General features: G+C 35.8%; 1 protein-coding gene across 1 annotated transcript in view; it reads right to left on the bottom strand.

Moving 5' to 3' along the window:
* Positions 1-2,232: 2,232 nt before the first annotated feature.
* LOC141436225 (uncharacterized) overlaps positions 2,233-17,203 on the bottom strand; it is a 31,597-nt gene continuing 16,626 nt past the window's right edge. The window contains exons 7-17 of the mRNA XM_074099113.1: positions 16,811-16,837; positions 16,595-16,621; positions 14,822-14,848; positions 11,997-12,023; positions 11,848-11,889; positions 11,452-11,478; positions 10,151-10,177; positions 7,712-7,738; positions 5,022-5,048; positions 4,212-4,238; positions 2,233-2,978 (exon numbers count right to left, since the gene is read on the bottom strand). Coding sequence (XP_073955214.1) covers positions 2,865-2,978; positions 4,212-4,238; positions 5,022-5,048; positions 7,712-7,738; positions 10,151-10,177; positions 11,452-11,478; positions 11,848-11,889; positions 11,997-12,023; positions 14,822-14,848; positions 16,595-16,621; positions 16,811-16,837 — 399 coding nt within the window. The 3' untranslated portion in view covers positions 2,233-2,864. The remainder of the gene's footprint in view (positions 2,979-4,211; positions 4,239-5,021; positions 5,049-7,711; positions 7,739-10,150; positions 10,178-11,451; positions 11,479-11,847; positions 11,890-11,996; positions 12,024-14,821; positions 14,849-16,594; positions 16,622-16,810; positions 16,838-17,203) is intronic.

Raw genomic sequence — 17,203 nt, 5'->3', positions numbered from 1 at the left:
GTATAAAATATAGTACCTTAACTTGAAATATCCTGTTCAAAATACGAAATCCTTAGAAAAATATTACTTAATTTTTTCGTAATGGCTACGGAACCCACTTTCGGGCGTGTCCGACACGCTCTTGGCCGGTTTTTTTAATTATATTCATCACACTTGCTCGTAAACAGTGTCGTAACATGCAGGCTACCTTAGTTGCAACCCCCCAAATAAAACCCTCGACCTTAATGTGCTTGTCATGAAACCCGTGGTCGGTAAATGAGTCATTGCGCGTACACATTTTCTTGCCATGAAGCCCAAGGTCGTCCTCCCAAGTCCTCAGTCTTCGACTTCGGGCTTCTAATAGACTCTCGTTCGTAATTCCTTATTTACCGCCCTTAAGACACAATGTACTATTACTTATTGTCGCATTTAGTTTTTGCAAAGCGTCCATAGTTCGTATCGCAGGATTCAGACGGTCAGTCCAGATAAAAAAAAAAACTGTTTATTTCAAATTTTCAAAAAAATATTATTATTTAGCGCATCTTTTTGAAGCAGTCTATATGCTGACGCGACTACTAGCAAACATACTATAGTAAACATTTTTTAAGCAGTATTGTTGAATTAAGAGAAGTCTCTTCGTTCCATTCTCCATACAAACGTTGTCCCGGTCTCATTTGAAAACTAGGCAACAGAAATAGATGAAATTTTGTAAGTAGAAATAGAAAATAAATAGAAATAGAAAACGTTTATTCGCATTTCGCAAATTACATAAGTACACAAAATAAAACAAGTATAAAGTAAATATTAATGACAGTATTTGCGAAATCGCGAAACGGTCTCAGCTCAGCATAGTGCTGGCCGTAGAGGCCAACGCTGGTCTTCCGCTGAGACCGCTTGGCGACTTCACGGAAGGCGACATAAATTCAAAAAAGTAAATCTAAAAAGAAACAAATAGAAAGTAATATAATTTAAATAAAATAATAACAATAATGAAAACAAACAGAACACAAAACCAAACAAAAGACACGTGTACAATAATAAATTATAAACAACACAGTAAAAGAAAGAGTCGACACACCACTCAACCATCCATAGACCATAAACGTATATGCACAATCTGCCAATTGTCATGTCATATCTCATCTGTGGCCTATGCCGAATGTCAGTGTCACTGAACAGACTGGTTACTGCTGTGCATAGCCTAATAAGAGATACTGTGCTTGACTAACCTTAAAAACTAATATTTAAAGACAAACGACAAAAGACAAGTGTTAATAAAAATTGAAACAAATTAAAAAATAAGACTCAAAAGCCGGTGTCTGCACCTAACATCATTCAAAGGCTAAAGTATGGACTAGACGTAATTATCTATGCCTGTGGTTTTCAGATTTTCATATAAATGTGTAACATCAGAATTACGGTGGGCGGTGGTGATCTCTTACCATCAGGAGACCCACTTGCTCGTTTGCCATCCAAAAAAAAAAAAAAATACAGCAGCTCAAAAGTCAACACAAAAAAAGATGTCAACTTTGCAGAAGAATTACAGACTAATAAAGCATTACAGACTTACAGACATTGCAGAATTACAGACTAAGAAACTCTCTCACGTTTAATGATATAAACCCGGATAACTCACGTGTTAAATCGAGTTTAGCTCGACTAGTGTAGGCCTCGGAGTACGGCAACGTGAACCAGCGGCTTTGCTCATACTATTTAAGACGTGTGTTACCCGGGTTTATTTCATTAAATATACAGTGCTACCCACAATATGTTGCCAACAACTCAACAACACGTTTATTAAACAATTTTATTCAACAAATTTTAACCTTGAATACGGGATTTTTGCAATATGTTTTTGCAATTCCCCTCCATAGTTCGTTTTCACAGACGGTCATGTTGAAAATATCTGTTTACACTCTTATCCTCTGTACAGTTAAGTATAACGAAATTAATAATCCCGACTACATTATATATAAAAAATAATATTACAAAGATGAAAGTAACTGTCTGTCTGTTACCTTTTCAAGCTTTAACCGCTGAACCGATTTGGACTACTTTTTATCCCGGAAAAATACATAATACCCGAGGGATAGCAATTACCGAATTTTACGCAGACAGAGTCGCGGGCAACAGCTAGTATCTCATATATCTTGATATCAGTAGGTACAGCCGTTCAGGCTACAGAAAGGACCAAGGAAATAGACATAATACATACGTACACATACATACATACATACAAGTTAAAAGAGTTAATCTTTCCAATACAATTTATTGACCAAAAATAATTGCAAACATTAAAATATAAGTACATTTTAATTATAATAATTTACATAATACAAAGGAACTATGACTATGTGTATAGTTAGTGCCACGAGAGTTGAAGTTAATGATTACACACACAGCTGCATGAAGAACTGATTGCAAAACAGATAATGGATAAAACGAATGAGTGAATTTAAATGTACTTAAATAAAAACACAACCATTATTATATCTTTAATAATCAGGTAAGATAGTATAAAAAATTATAAACTATGTTTTATAAACATAAAATAAAAACAAAGCCATTTATTATTCTCTTTGACCTTTACGATTAATATGAGTTTTATTATACCTACAAAATAAATATCTATTTAAATAAAACAGATCAAAATATTTTATTTTCCGTTTTGTTTGAATTCAATTAAAGAAACTTTTTGTTATATCTTGTATGCAATTCACTGTTGAACTTGCTATCGGTACGAAAAAGAACATTAATTTCAAAATCCCCCTATCATAACATGACATGTTCTTGCGTACATGACCTCAACTCTGGTAGCACTACCTACACGTATGGACACTACACAAACATGATTCTTCTAGGGCCTCTTACGTTATATACAAATTTTAAGGCACAATAACAGCCACGGCTCGTCTGCTGGTCAAATGCTCGAGCCCCGTCAACTTCACTTTATTTTCTGTCAATTCTGTTGTAATTTTCTGACATTGCAGACCCTGACACTGAAAACATAACATAAATGACGTAAATATACAACTTGCACATTTTTGTAAGCCTTCAATTTATTTATGTACTTTTTAGGGTTCCGTAGCCAAAATGGCAGAAACGTAACCCTTATAGTTTCGCCATGTCTGTCTGTCTGTCCGTCCGCGGCTTTGCTCAGAGACTATCAATGCGAGAAAGCTGTAATTTTGCACAAATATATATGTAAACTATGCCGACAAAATGGTAAAATTAAAAATTAAAAAAAACATTTTTTAGAGTACCTACCTCCCATAGGCGTAATGTGGGGGGGGAATTTTTTTTCTCATCCAACCTTGTAGTGTGGGGTATCTTTGGATAGGTCTTTTAAAACTATTAGGGGGTTGCTAAAACGATTTTTCGATTCTGTGATTTGTTTGCAAAATATTCAACTTTAAAGTGCAAATTTTCATTAAAATCTAGCGTCCCCCCCTCTAAAATCTAAACCGGTGGATGGAAAAATTTGGAAAAGTTCAGGGTGGTAGTAAGTATATCAAACTTATAAAGAAAACTAAAAACTATAGAAATTAGTAGTTTAAGAGTAAATAGCAGCCTAAGGTATAAAATATACCTAAACTTTTTTTTTTTATAAAATGAGGGGGCAAACGAGCAGACGGGTCACCTGATGGAGAGCGATCACCGTCGCCCATGGACACCCGCAACACGAGGGGAATCACAGGTGCGTTGCCGACCCTTTAAGGAATTGATAGGCTCGTTTTTTAAAGATCCCTAAGTTGTAACGCTCCGGGAATGTTGCCGGGAAACTTGGAATATTCCGTACAAAATACGATATCCTTAGAAAAATATTACTTAATTTTTTCGTAATGGCTACGGAATCCTATTTTGGGCGTATTCGACACGCTCTTGGCCGGTTTTTTTACGTTTGTCTCGGTTTACAATGAAAAATGTTTTTGTAGTGGCAATAGAAATACACTTTTTTTTTAATCTAGCTATCTATCTGTTACGGTTCTTAAGATACAACCCTGTTACAGACAGATAGACAGACAGGCAGTGTAGCGAGATTTATTGACGATCTGATTACAAGACGATCTTACGATCTTTCAGGTACGGAATCCTAGAGTACTTTTAATGACTGAGCTTATGTGAAATATTTCATCACATCTTTTCGATCACTTTGCGATCAAACAATAGATTACGTTATACTTTTGCGGTGGGATTAAGGATTTTCTGGATTTATTCATTTACAGACTTACCACTGCTATGCAGTTTAAACCTTCACACTAAAAGATAAAAATATATAATCAAAGTTAAGATAAAACATTGCAATTAAAAAATGGAAAAAAACCCGACTGATTAAAAAAATAATAATCAAAAAGAAATAAACTAGCTTCATCATCATCTTCACCCCAGCCTATATACGTCCCACTGCTGGGCACAGGCCTCCTCTCAGAACAAGAGGGCTTGGGCCATAGTTCCCACGCGGGCCCAGTGCGGATTGGGAACTTCGCACGCACCATTGAATCGCTTCGCAAATTTGTGCGGGTTTCCTCACGATGTTTTCCTTCACCGCAAAGCTCGTGGTAAATTTCAAATGTAATTCCGCACATGAATTTCGAAAAACTCAGAGGTGCGAGCCGGGGTTCGAACCCACGACCCTCTGCTTGAGAGGCGATAGGTCAAACCACTAGGCCACCGCGGCTTTTAAACAAGTTTAGCAGTCCAAAATTCAGTTAAGTTCAAAATTTGGGACTCGTTGAAAATCATTGGGTCAAATACTTAGTAGTGGCACAGAATGAATAAAAGTAGGTACAGTCGAGTTCATAAACTTGAGAGCAAAAATTTGATCAAAAATATCTGAACACGCTTCTTAACAATAGAGTCGAGTTCGTGACTGTACAAGTTGCGGGACGTAAGTTACCCATAATTTCCATAAATATTCTGATCTCTATGATCACCCTAACTGCGTTGATACCTTTGACGCTCTGTGTTTTCTGATATTTAATTTTAGCTCATTAGCTGTGAGTTGGAGTGTAGTTAAACATTAAAATTTACTCTGTTCTTACCTCTGCTACACAGCTTAATCCCACGCACTAAAAAGTAAAACAACATTAAGGGGCTAAGATAAATGTGATGCCGTCTCCGTCTATTTGAACAAAAAAAACAGAGACGGCATCACATGTACCCGTCATATAAATGTAATCAATGGATAGTGAAACAGGGGGTAGATCTAGAACTTTAGTTATACAATTTTTGCACGCCTATTTTTAATTAAGAACTCGCTTCTACGGAACAGAATTGAGGATAAGCATGTTTAAAATTATGACTGTAATAAAATGTAATCTGCCCTGACAGGGTATTATGAATGACCTGGTACTGATATTTACCTAGATTCAAGACATACAGATTGCCACTATATGCACTTTGTGAAAGTAGATACAGTGGGAATATAATAATAATATACTGATTACTGAGCGGCAAAAAATCTGCCCTCCAAATATACAGTAAGTAGGGGGAGGTCCCGTAAAGTCGGACGGCACCTATCGCCACTCGTAATATTTCAATACATTGTAATGGGCTAATTTATATTTTATAAAACAAGTGCATTGGAGTCCGCCGCATTTTTTTTATTCATTTTTAAATAGTAATCATAAATTAAAAAAAACAAAAACCCGACTGCCTTAAAAAATAAAAGGAAGAAAATAAGTCTAGTGGTCTAGAACTCTTTAAAGAAGCTCATTTAAGGTTAAACAGTCGGGACCTGAAACGTATGAGTGGACTGTAATAAATAACTAAAAGCAAACGAAGAAATAATATGATGAAATTGAAATATACTTGATAACACAACCACACAACACGACGCAATAATGACAAGTAACAGAAAAATATACAAAAAAAGAACTTTACAAAAAAATACAACAAAAAAGTATAAAACTCCAAGGAGTTTGCTACAGGACCCATGAAAAACGTAACCAGCTCAAAAATCTTGGTAATAGGTCCCGACTTTTGAACCTTAAATGAGCTTCTTGACAGAGTTCTAGACCACTAGACTTATTTTTCTTCCTTTTAGTTTTTAAGGCAGTCGGATTTTTAGATTTTTTTAATTTAATGTTTTTTATTTTATACTTTTTTGATATTTCTGTGAAAATAGTAGATTAAAAGTATTATAACCCTTAAATATTTAGAATGGGCTAATTATTAGCTTTCATTTGATTCCCATATTGTTACAATACAAAATATATTTTTTTATTCCTTGCCATATTTTTTTTCGCAGACGCCATATTGAAATATTATATACCCTATGTCACTCCGACAGTTATGAAAAATCCAATGATACCTCATATGTAACAATCCGTCCAGCCGTTTAGGCTGCAGCGAGGATCAAAGAAATGGGCATACACACCCACATACATACATACATACGCTCGAAAAACATAACCCTCCTTCGGGCAGTCGGGTAAAAATTAGCGAGATTTTACGAGTGTCCGGCGATAGGTACCGTCCGGCTTTACGGGACTTCCCCCTAATAGGTAATTTTGTACGTGAAGTGGGCCAAATTTAATGCCGCTGATTTAAATAGTCGTAATTAATCTTTTCTTTTCGAAGTCGCCAACACTTAACAGGATGGTCGTGGCTGCCGGTTCAGGACCAGTGTAGTGAAGCTCCTTGACGATTTTCTTGGGAGAATAGTGAGTTGGTTTCCCCACCGCAGTGTTGTGCCCTTAGTGTATGTTTTCATTTACAAAATACGTCTCGATCGCGTCCGCGTCAAAATCTCAATTTGTATGGAAACACGAACATCGCAAACGTCGAAAACTTACACTAAGGGTACTGGAGTCCGGAGCTAGGTAATACAGAGCGCTGCCACTATCACATCAGGTCCCTTTTACGATACCCACGGGAAGAGATGAATCGGACCCAGTGGGGGGGCTAGTGCTGCCTAGCCTGCTTTAGGGGGTGGCGCACTACTCTAGCAAAAGCATAAGCTAGCAAATGCCTCACTGCACGCCAATCGTCCTATTCTTAAACTTCCTAATATCCTACTAATATTATAAATGCGAAAGTTTGTGAGTGAGTGAGTGAGTATGTTTGTTATTCCTTCACGCTGAAACGGCTGGACGGACTTCGATGAAATTTGGCATGTAGATAGCTGGACATCAAGAATAAAACATAGGCTACTTTTTATCCCGCTATTTCGCTAGGGATAAAATCTTGAAATAATAACCGCTGGGCTTAGCGTAATGAAATTTGGTATGTGGCTAGCTGTGCCATATTTCACGAAGCTACAAGTTACAATTTACAAGTGGCAATCTTATGGACCAAACACAGATGAGCAAAGTAAAATTTTTTTTTTTAAATAAGGTTCATTTTCAGGGGTGTATAATTTGCAAAACTATTTTTTAAACCTTACTGTTATATCAAATGAAAGGGCTCGTTTTGAGGATCTCAAATATATTTTTGTTACTATTGTAAAATAAATAGTTTTGATTTTATTCATGAAAGAAGACGAAAATTAATCAATATAATACGTTCACTAACGGAAAATAGTTCACTAAAACACCACTAGATAGCGCTAGTAGTAGTAAACTGGCATCTTATTGTTAAGATTTCAAATGGGATATTTTGTGTTAGTTTAAAAAGCACCGTAAAAATATTTATAAAAAATAGAGGAAAACATTTGACTTTGGCATTGTACGGAACCCCTCTCCACACGAGTTCAGCTCTCACTTGGCTAGTTTTTTATTGGTTAACTTACCGTTGAATTACAATATGTACCCGAACACTGCATTTGAAGAAGAAAAAAACATGTTAAGCAATTTTAAACAAAAATAATAATATTCTATACTACAAAATGGTTTTTAATCACCAGTGTAGTGTAGATACTCGTAGGATTTAAAGAAAGAAAGAAAGAAAGAAAGAAAATATTTAATTGCCAACAGTACAAACAATGCAAGACAACAATATAACCAATACAAGATAGTAGTCTGTCCTGCGGCAAAAGGAGCAAACTCAGCTAATGCTGCGCTTACGCGGAAGCTGCCAGCGCTGGTTTACAGTCTGCCCCTGTTGATTTGAGGTGGATACCACTTAAGGCTTTTAATTAATAGACTAATATTTAAAAAAGTTGTAGAGGGAGCTACACCTAACACTGAATCTAACAAGAAATAAAGAGCTAAGTATACTTGGTTTGTATAGGTATTTGGGCATCAATTTTTTTACCGACACTAATCTGTCCGCGACATTTTTCAAACAATTGTAGATTTTTGTAAGTAAACATGTTTTTTCTGTAATTTAATAGATTGTGTACATGAATTAATGCCATCTTACGTAAGTTCAACCTATTAAACCGTGAAATATCTTGTTGGAAGTACGATTTTTTGGTAACGCCAGAGAAAATTTTGGTAACGCAGGAGACGCCCAAAGTGTCGGTAAAATAGTTGATTGGCCTATTTAACTAAATGCCAACAAAACACAACGTCAATTGGTGTCTTAAATCTTTAAATTCCCTCATTAGACTATCTATACATTTACATTTCTTTATTGAAATACACTGGTCTAGTTTGTATTCCAATAAAAGATAAGTAAAATGTTTAAAATCCTTGAAGGGACCAAATCTGGCAGCTAAAGTTGTTTACATTTAGTTTAATAGCTAAAGTTGTTTACATTTAGTTTAATACCTATTCAAAACCAGTATAATTCACCTATCTTTGATATACTATTTTTGTTAAATAATATTTTATCGGATAGCTCATGTCTCAAATCGAGTTTAGCGCGACATGTTTCGGGCTCTTAGGAGCGACTCAACATGTCGAGCTAAACTCGATTTAAGACGTGAGTGAGTGATTTGAGACGTGGTCGGGTACAATAACATTTCATACATATGAAGTCTCACGGTAGTTTCGGCTCAGGCCTGAAATATCCGTTTTCCTAAAACGTATTTTTCGCAAAATGTCTGCTTTTCAGAATGTCAGCACGTCTTTTGCATAATGTCAGCTTCTCAAAATGTCAGCTATTTAAAATTGCCTGTCTCCAAGAATGACAGTTTTTGTATAGTGTTCGCTTTTCAGAAAGTGCTTATTCTCAAAATGTCTGCAACCTCAAAATATCCGCCTTCTTATAACGTTGGCATTCCAAAAAAAGTCTTTTTCCCAAAATGTCCCCAATCTGGGCCTCAAATTACATCTAAATCGGTTCAGCGGTTTAGCCGTGAAAGAGTAACAGACAGATAGACTGAAGTTACTTTCGCATTTAATAGCATATCGGCTCTATATAGCGGCCTGCTTGGCCTGCACGCGCGCCCTACTCTGCCAGCTCTACAGTAATGTACTATTGTTCCAAAGCAGTAATTTTATATTAGGTATAGATATTTATGTTATCAAAGAGTAAACTTATGCAAGCAATTAAACCATTTACATTTAGTACATTTATTTGAAAATAAAGCAGACATTATGGCCCGGGACAACAAACATAACAAGACTATAGCCTATTTAAAAAAGTGAACATAACGGAAAAGCAGAAATTATGGTAATGCTAATATGTATGTATGTATGTATATGTAAACTCTTTATTGTACAAAATAAGTAAACAAACACAGATTACAAACAATAAAATATATGTACAAAGGCGAACTTATCCCTTTAAGGGATCTCTACCAGTCAACCTTTGAGTGGATGATAGGAGCATTCAGTCAGGGACAGACAAAAAAGTGAGTTTAAAAATTAAAATAGATGGTACTAATATTATAGGAATGTAAACATTACGAATAGAAGACTTCCTGAAATTGTGCACATTTTAAATAGCAGACATTTTGTGAAAGCTGGCAAAATAGAAGTGCTAACATTGTGAAAAAGCAGACGTTTTGAGAATTGTACATTTTAGAAAACAGACATTTTTTTATTAATTAAAAAAATCATTCAAAATTTCCGGACGTACACTAAATTGCTATTAATTATTATATGTACTTATTACGAAACGTAGGGTTTAATATTTTTGTTGGTTTCTGGGCACGAATTTTTCCAAAACGGACACATCCATACAATATTTTGGGGACACATCTGGAGACCCCGTTTTTCCGGCTCGGAATCGTGGACTGAGTCTACCTTCAAAATTTTGTTGAAATCGGAGAGATAAACTCAGCGTAAAACGGTAGATAGAAATGCCCTTCTATTAGAATAAAATATTAAATTATTTTTACCTTTGCCACACAGGAAAGTCCAACACACTAAAAAAAAATATATATATATATATAATATATATATGTTATATCAAGTTTTTATTGGTAATCCATCATTTTACCGAAAATTGTTCATCGATTGTTGTTTCCCATAACACTAACTTTGTTATCACTTAGAAACCATTTATCGAACTTCGTTTCATCTCTCGCTTCCTTTGCTCGAATTACCTTTTACACAAGAATCAACTCATCGAATTTTACTTCATCATTTTATTTGTATATCGACATAGTCGTTCACTGAAACGCTTTTACTATAATTTTGGTTCATCATAAGTTTCAGTTCCTAAAATTCTTATACTTAAACTTAACACAGAAAATCGTTTCACCAGTGTTACTATTTTTGATAATACGTTTCTATGACATTACATTTCATCGAAACACTGTAATTTAATATTAGATGGTATAATATCAAGCGTGTCATATGCAAAAAAAAAACATTTGATTTGTGCGAGCGAGCGAAGCGAGCAAGCATGACGGTTTGGAGCAGATGCGACTCGAATAGGTTAGGTTTAGAAGGCTACGCTCCGCTTCGCTCCCGCCTTAGCCTTCGATGTTAGGTATTTTTATAGCAGCCCGGATAATATTGCTTCACAAATGATCTTTGCTGTTGGATTCTTAAATAGAGGGTAATGTGTATTAACTTACGACTGACCGCAATATATTTTTTAATCGTGCTGTAATGATAACAAATGCCTCGTTCGATGCAACGTGACCACGATGAAACATTGTTCGTGGCAATAATAATATATAGGACGTACCGTCTGCGAATCATGTTACGATAATTTGATATTATTAATAACTGATAATTCTATGACAGGTGTGCATTCGACGAATCGTTACGTTACGACTTGAGACAGATTCGAAACGATTTACGGTGAAAAGTTGTTGGCTCATTTAGAGCCAAAGACAAGTTGATGTGAAATAGTTTTTAAGTTATGAGGGGGTCAAAAGTGGCTCCAATTAATGGTTCGGGTAAATTACACACGGTGCTGCTCGCCAGTTCTGTTGGCTTGAACTTGGCTTGACACACTACAAGCCTGTCTTAAATTTTCCATCGTATTTTGTCGTATTGTAGAACAACCCCTTATATTTTACTAGCCATTCAAATAGCTTGGTATTGCTTTGTGGCTGTGCTATAAAAGTGTTTGTGTTTTTGTTTCCTTTTATTTTGATCTTAAATTTTCATAACGAACCCGCGAGGACTACTACCACATTAACACTCGTATTATTTCACGAGCGCAGCTACTAAGTGTATAACTTACTATTGAGACGCATTCGGTACCCGAACACTGGAAAAAAAGTAACATTATTCCTAAAAGACTTTATTTTATCTCATCATCATCATCCCAGCCTATATACGTCCCACTACTGGGCACAGGCTTCCTTTCAGAACAAGAGGGCTTAGGCCATAGTTCTCACGCGGGCCCAGTGCGGATTGGGAACTTCGCACGCGCCATTGAATCGCTTCGCAGGTTGTGCAGGTTTCCTTACGATGTTTTATCTATTAGAGGAAAATTATTCATGAAGCTAATTTTGCAATAAATTTTGAACATGACCGTGTTTTACTTTAAAGTCAATGACACAGCGTATTTTCCAAATAAAGCGTGGTTGCCCAGGTACGTGTATTTAGAAAATGAAGTTTATCATTTTTTTCTTACCTCTGCCTCCCCTTTGGACATAAATGGGTCAAGTCCTACATGCTAAACATAAAACCATATTAATATTATTTTAATTATTCTCACTCAAAACTAAGACTATTCACTCTTGTGTTTTGTTGCAAAATAATATAAATTTTCCTAAAACTTACTGTAGTAGAGCAACGCGTACCCAGACACTATAAATGAAATAAGTTTTAATTAATATTCACATAGACATAGACATAACTTTATTTCGACATCAAACTTAAAATAATACATAATTTACACAAAATAAAAACATTTTATGATGTCGAAAATGAATTGACTCGGCAATTTGCTGCAGTAAACAAGTATATGCTGCCTACTACAGCGCTGATTTTCAGCCAACACCTTCATAATCTTTGCACCTAATGTGCCAAGTAATTCGCCAAGTTTTTAAATAATAATTAAGAAAGAAAGAAAGAAAGAAAGAAAAGTTTATTTTGGCTCCAAAATGTACCACCTAAAACTAAGACTAGAACTAGCACTAAAACTATGTTACTAGGTGACACGGCAGGATACCAAAAAGGGTCTCCACTCAGCATGTGTTGCCGCACATTATGTGCAGTAACGCTGGTTTTCTGTGGAGCCCAAACGTTAAATAAACATGTATGCATGAGCCAGTTCCTTTGCCCCAGTCAGACGGAGAAAAAAAATAAAAAATAAAAAAAAGAAATTAAAAAATTAAAACCATAGACAAAGGGAGAAGTGACGTGGCTCAGTGTAAAAGGGTGTACTGCCTTTTCGGCGAAATATATTTCGCAAAATTTCACTTAGCAACCAACCTTTCGCCAAAGTTTCATTTAGCAAACTAATATTTGGCATAACTTTACTTCGCATTTTTTTTATTTCGCAACATTTTTACATTGCAAAATTTTACTTCATCACACATTTATGTGGCAAATAATTATGTAGCAAATGATTGGCTTAGGCAAATAACAAATTGTCAAATAACATTTGGGCAATTTTTTACATTGCAAAGTTATACTTTAATTTGATTTGTGCGAGCGAGCGAAGCGAGCGAGCAAGACGGTTCGGAGCAGAAGCGACTTGGATAGTTTAGGTTCAGAAGGCTAAGGCGGGATCGAAGCGGAGCGTAGCTCCCGCCTTAGCCTTCGATGTTAGGTTTTTTTTATAGCAGCCAGGATAAATGACACTAGAAAAGTAGGTTGGATGCCATTCAATAAGTTGCTAAATTAAGGTATGCCAATCAATACATTTGACGAAAACATAAATGACATCTTAAAAAAATTCCAGATAATAATTTGCATAATAATAATTTATTGAATCATTAGTTGGAAAATGATATTAGTGCGAAACGTTGAGTTGGGAAATAATATTTCGCCTAAATAAAAATATGGGATAAATAGTTTGGGAGTTAATAATTTGCTAAATAATTTTCGCCGATACATTAGTAAACCGTGTAAAAGATAATAATACTTATACTCCTGTCGTGGCAATAAATAGTAATTTTTTAACATTTTCTTTTGCGATGCGATGCCTCCGACAAAAGGAACTGGCTGGCTAATAATATCCATCCCAGCATTGGCTGGTACGTATATAGATACGTCCCACTGCTGGATACAGGCCTCCTCACAGAATGAGAGGGCTTGAGCCATAGTTTCCACGTGGACCCAGTGTCGATTTTAAACTTCGCACACACCATTGAATTGCTTCGCAGGGTATTAAAGCTCGTGATAAATTTCAACATATTTTTGCGCATGAATTTCGAAAAACTCAGAGATGCCAGCGTTTGTACCCACGATCCTCTGCTTGAGAGGCCATAGTTCAAACCACTAGGCCACCACGGCTTCCCAAATAATAATGTAATAATTTATAAAAAATGGGTTTTGCTGTCAGTTTGATTGTCTTCTAAAAAAGTTGGAGCGCAACTGACAAATACAAATTAAGAGTGTAGAGTTAGAAATCAAGTAGAATTACTGACTTGGCAAAACACAAGAATATTTTTTTTTAAATAAGGGGAACGGCCAGCGACATCGAGGCAGACCGAGAAGGAGATGGCGGGACGATCTGGACACGTACGCAAAGGACTGGCCTGACATTGCGTCAGAACGAGAGTTGTGGAGGTCAAGAGGGGAGGCTTTTGCCCAGCAGTGGGACACTATACAGGCTACTTAAAAAAAATAAAAAAAAAAATAAGGAAAATGCAACGAACTAATTTATAGTGCAACGTCTCTAATTTCTCTCTCTTCTCCTGTTCATCTCTATTTTTGTTGTGATGTAGTGTGTTTTTTTTTATTTTAATAAATGTTGTGAGTTTAATTTAAGGTTGGAAAATATTTTTGATGTCTTTTTCACTTATAAGCACTGTGACGTACTTTGCTAATACGTTACCTTAGTTACGAGGTTGTGTGAATAAGTAATTCTTTTCCTAAAATAGGTATATATAATTGGCTCTACAATCTTTGCTTCTTTTTAAATCCAAAACATCTGGCGACCGTGACTTAAAATAAAATCCGAACATGGATTTGAAACGGAAGCGTACCCAATGTAGGAGAGAATTCACCATCCTTGCCGAAAGGCAATTGAAGGCAAAGAAGCAATCTTTGCTTCTTATTAAATCCATAAGAAGCACCTTATATATGAAACACATTTATCGGTTTTTGTTCTTACTGTGTATTTTTGTTAAATACGAGTAGAGAGTTGCTTAGTCTTCAGTCATCATCATCATCCCAGCCTATATACGTCCCACTGCTGGGCACAGGCCTCCTCTCAGAGCAAGAGGGCTTTACAGACCTTAGAGTATAGTTGAGTGCGACCCGGGGATGGTTTTTATATGACCACCTAGGTCAAATGTCGGAGGCAAAGGGGTGTTGCTGTTGCCAACACATAGAAAAAGAGAATTCCTTTTTTTATTACGTTCCAATACACCTACCTACCTACTGACCCCAAGTGTTGGCTCGGTCGTCCAAATATTTATTTTGAAATCACTTACTTTATTCTTGCCGCCAGTGCCGAACGTCTAAAAGAAAGACATTCGTAATTGGGCATTTTCAAAAAAAGTGTACCTTTTCTTTTCTTTTTTTGAAATGATATGGTTTTCCCTAATCAAAACCAAGAGCACAATCGATTGAGATAGTTTAATTATGATTGGTTTTTGGATTCTTTTTGTATTTTTTATTTCAACTCCAAATTAGTTAGGTACTTTGTTTTTTTTCGATATGGTTTTCACGGGATACCCGTAAAAGTAACAAATGCTGGAGTTGAAATAAAAAAAACAAAAAGACTCCCAAAAAACAATCATAATTTGATTGCTTAGTACCGACATCTCTTGTCTGGGTTAGCGGTTAGTTCCGAAAGAGTGGACGTCTCTATGAGAGCGAAACATAGATGTCGCTAGTGCGCTGCTTAAGTAGTGTAGTAGAAAAAAGCAACCTGAGATATGTGTGCATAAGAGAAATTTGTGTCTGTCCAGCGGTGGTGTAGCGGTATAGCACGCGGCACGGAATGCCGAGGACCTGGGTTCGATTCCCAGCGCTGGTCTTATTTTTCTGGTTTTTCTATGCATCTATATTTCAGTTTGTATTTTCGATGTGGGTTTTACGGGATGACCGTAAAAGTAACAAAAATTTGGAATTGAAATAAAAATACAAAAAGATTCCAAAAAACCAATCTTAACAAATATTGTTTATTAGGTGATCAAAAATGAATTTATTAGGTGATCGATAATATCATACCCTTAATAATATAGTAAAAATACTCAGATTTATTGATTATTGTTAACAATGTTATTAACACAATTATGTTACAAAGAAAGTAAGCTTAAAGTTGATATAAAAAGTTTTTGTACTTATTTTCAGGATTTTTTGTAATTATTGTAAGATTTAGGTATAAAGGCAAAATGACGTCATATTCTTGTGTTCTCGTAAATTATACGTGATTTTTGATTTCTAAGTGGTGGTTTAATTTATTTTGTTGCTTTCTTTGTTGATTCAATATAACATTTCCGGCTAAGCTTGAGGGAAACATTCAAACAACATCGACACTCGCATTGCCTCTGGCAACTGCCGGTTGTCATCTTGACCTCCTATCAACACATGAAATTCCCCTTTAATTTTTAACTTTATTTTATTTTTAGTATTTATTGTTAGGTATAGCGGCCACAGTAATACAAAATCAGTAAAAATTTCAAGTGTTTATATATTACGGCTCACAAGCCCTGTGACAGACGGACGGACAGACCGACAGATAGCGGGGTCTCAGTAATAGGGTACCGTTGGCATCCTTTGGGAACAGAACCATAAAAAAACGATTCCCGGCCGGGGCAGATATTTGTATGAATAATTCGAATGTTTGTTCTCGGGTCTTGGGTGTTTAATATGTATTTAAGTATGTATTTATCTATATAAGTATGTTTATCCGTTGCCTGGTATCCATAGTACAAGCTTTGCTTAGTTTGGGACTAGGTCAATTGGTGTCAAGTGTCCCATGATATTTATTTATTTATTTAAAACAATCAAAATAGTAATATGAATAGCAAAAATCCTAGTTGATCTTTTTGTGAAACGAAAATAAGTGTGAATAGGTACTAAAAGCATAGATTTTCTAGAAATGAAATTGGAATTATTTTAATATATATTTAGATAGATAAAAATTGTACCTGGTCTAAATAGTAAATGCATACATAAATATTTAAAAAAATATATTATCTGAAGTTATTTTTGCTTTTAGAAGTAAATCTAATTATGAATTTATTTTAAGTACTTACTAGACTTGAACAATCCCTTTTTTTGCACTAAAAAAAAAACATTTTTATTTATTTCACTTGTACCTCTTTGGGGAACGTTCCACTTAACACCCGCAAAGTCCACGACCACGACCGCTGAAATTGCCGTTCCAAATAATAGTTTAGTTTAAATTTTCTGAAATGCTCAAGACCCGGGGATGGTTTTTATTAGTTAAATCCTGAGGTTAAATCACTTACCGAAGCTTGACAATTTCTGCCCGAGCACTAGAATGTAAAAAATACTTTTTAATAATTATTTTAGTGTTGGCTGTCGGCCTCCATTTGGGGGCAGATATTTTAGCACCCTGTGTCTGTCCCTGTGGACCAACTGTCGGTCGTCTAGGCACAGTATATATATAAGGTAAAAGCAGTAGGGAAGCTACGAAACAAATCGATCGAAACGAAACACACTCACACAGACGCGCGCTCTACACGGCCTCTAAGGGAGTCTCGCGGTACTGCAGTCGCGAGCAGTCGCGAGTGACGCGCCGAGACGAGCAGTGGCCGCGTTGCATTGTTTCAATGAGGGCTATCGTTTTTTGTGTCACTAGATGGCGCACTGTTGCGTGAGGTTTTTAAGTATGGCTTTAT

This window comes from Choristoneura fumiferana, chromosome 16 (assembly GCF_025370935.1).
Source record: "Choristoneura fumiferana chromosome 16, NRCan_CFum_1, whole genome shotgun sequence".
Classification (NCBI taxonomy): Eukaryota; Metazoa; Arthropoda; class Insecta; order Lepidoptera; family Tortricidae; genus Choristoneura; species Choristoneura fumiferana.
This window is presented reverse-complemented; position numbering and strand designations above follow the sequence as displayed.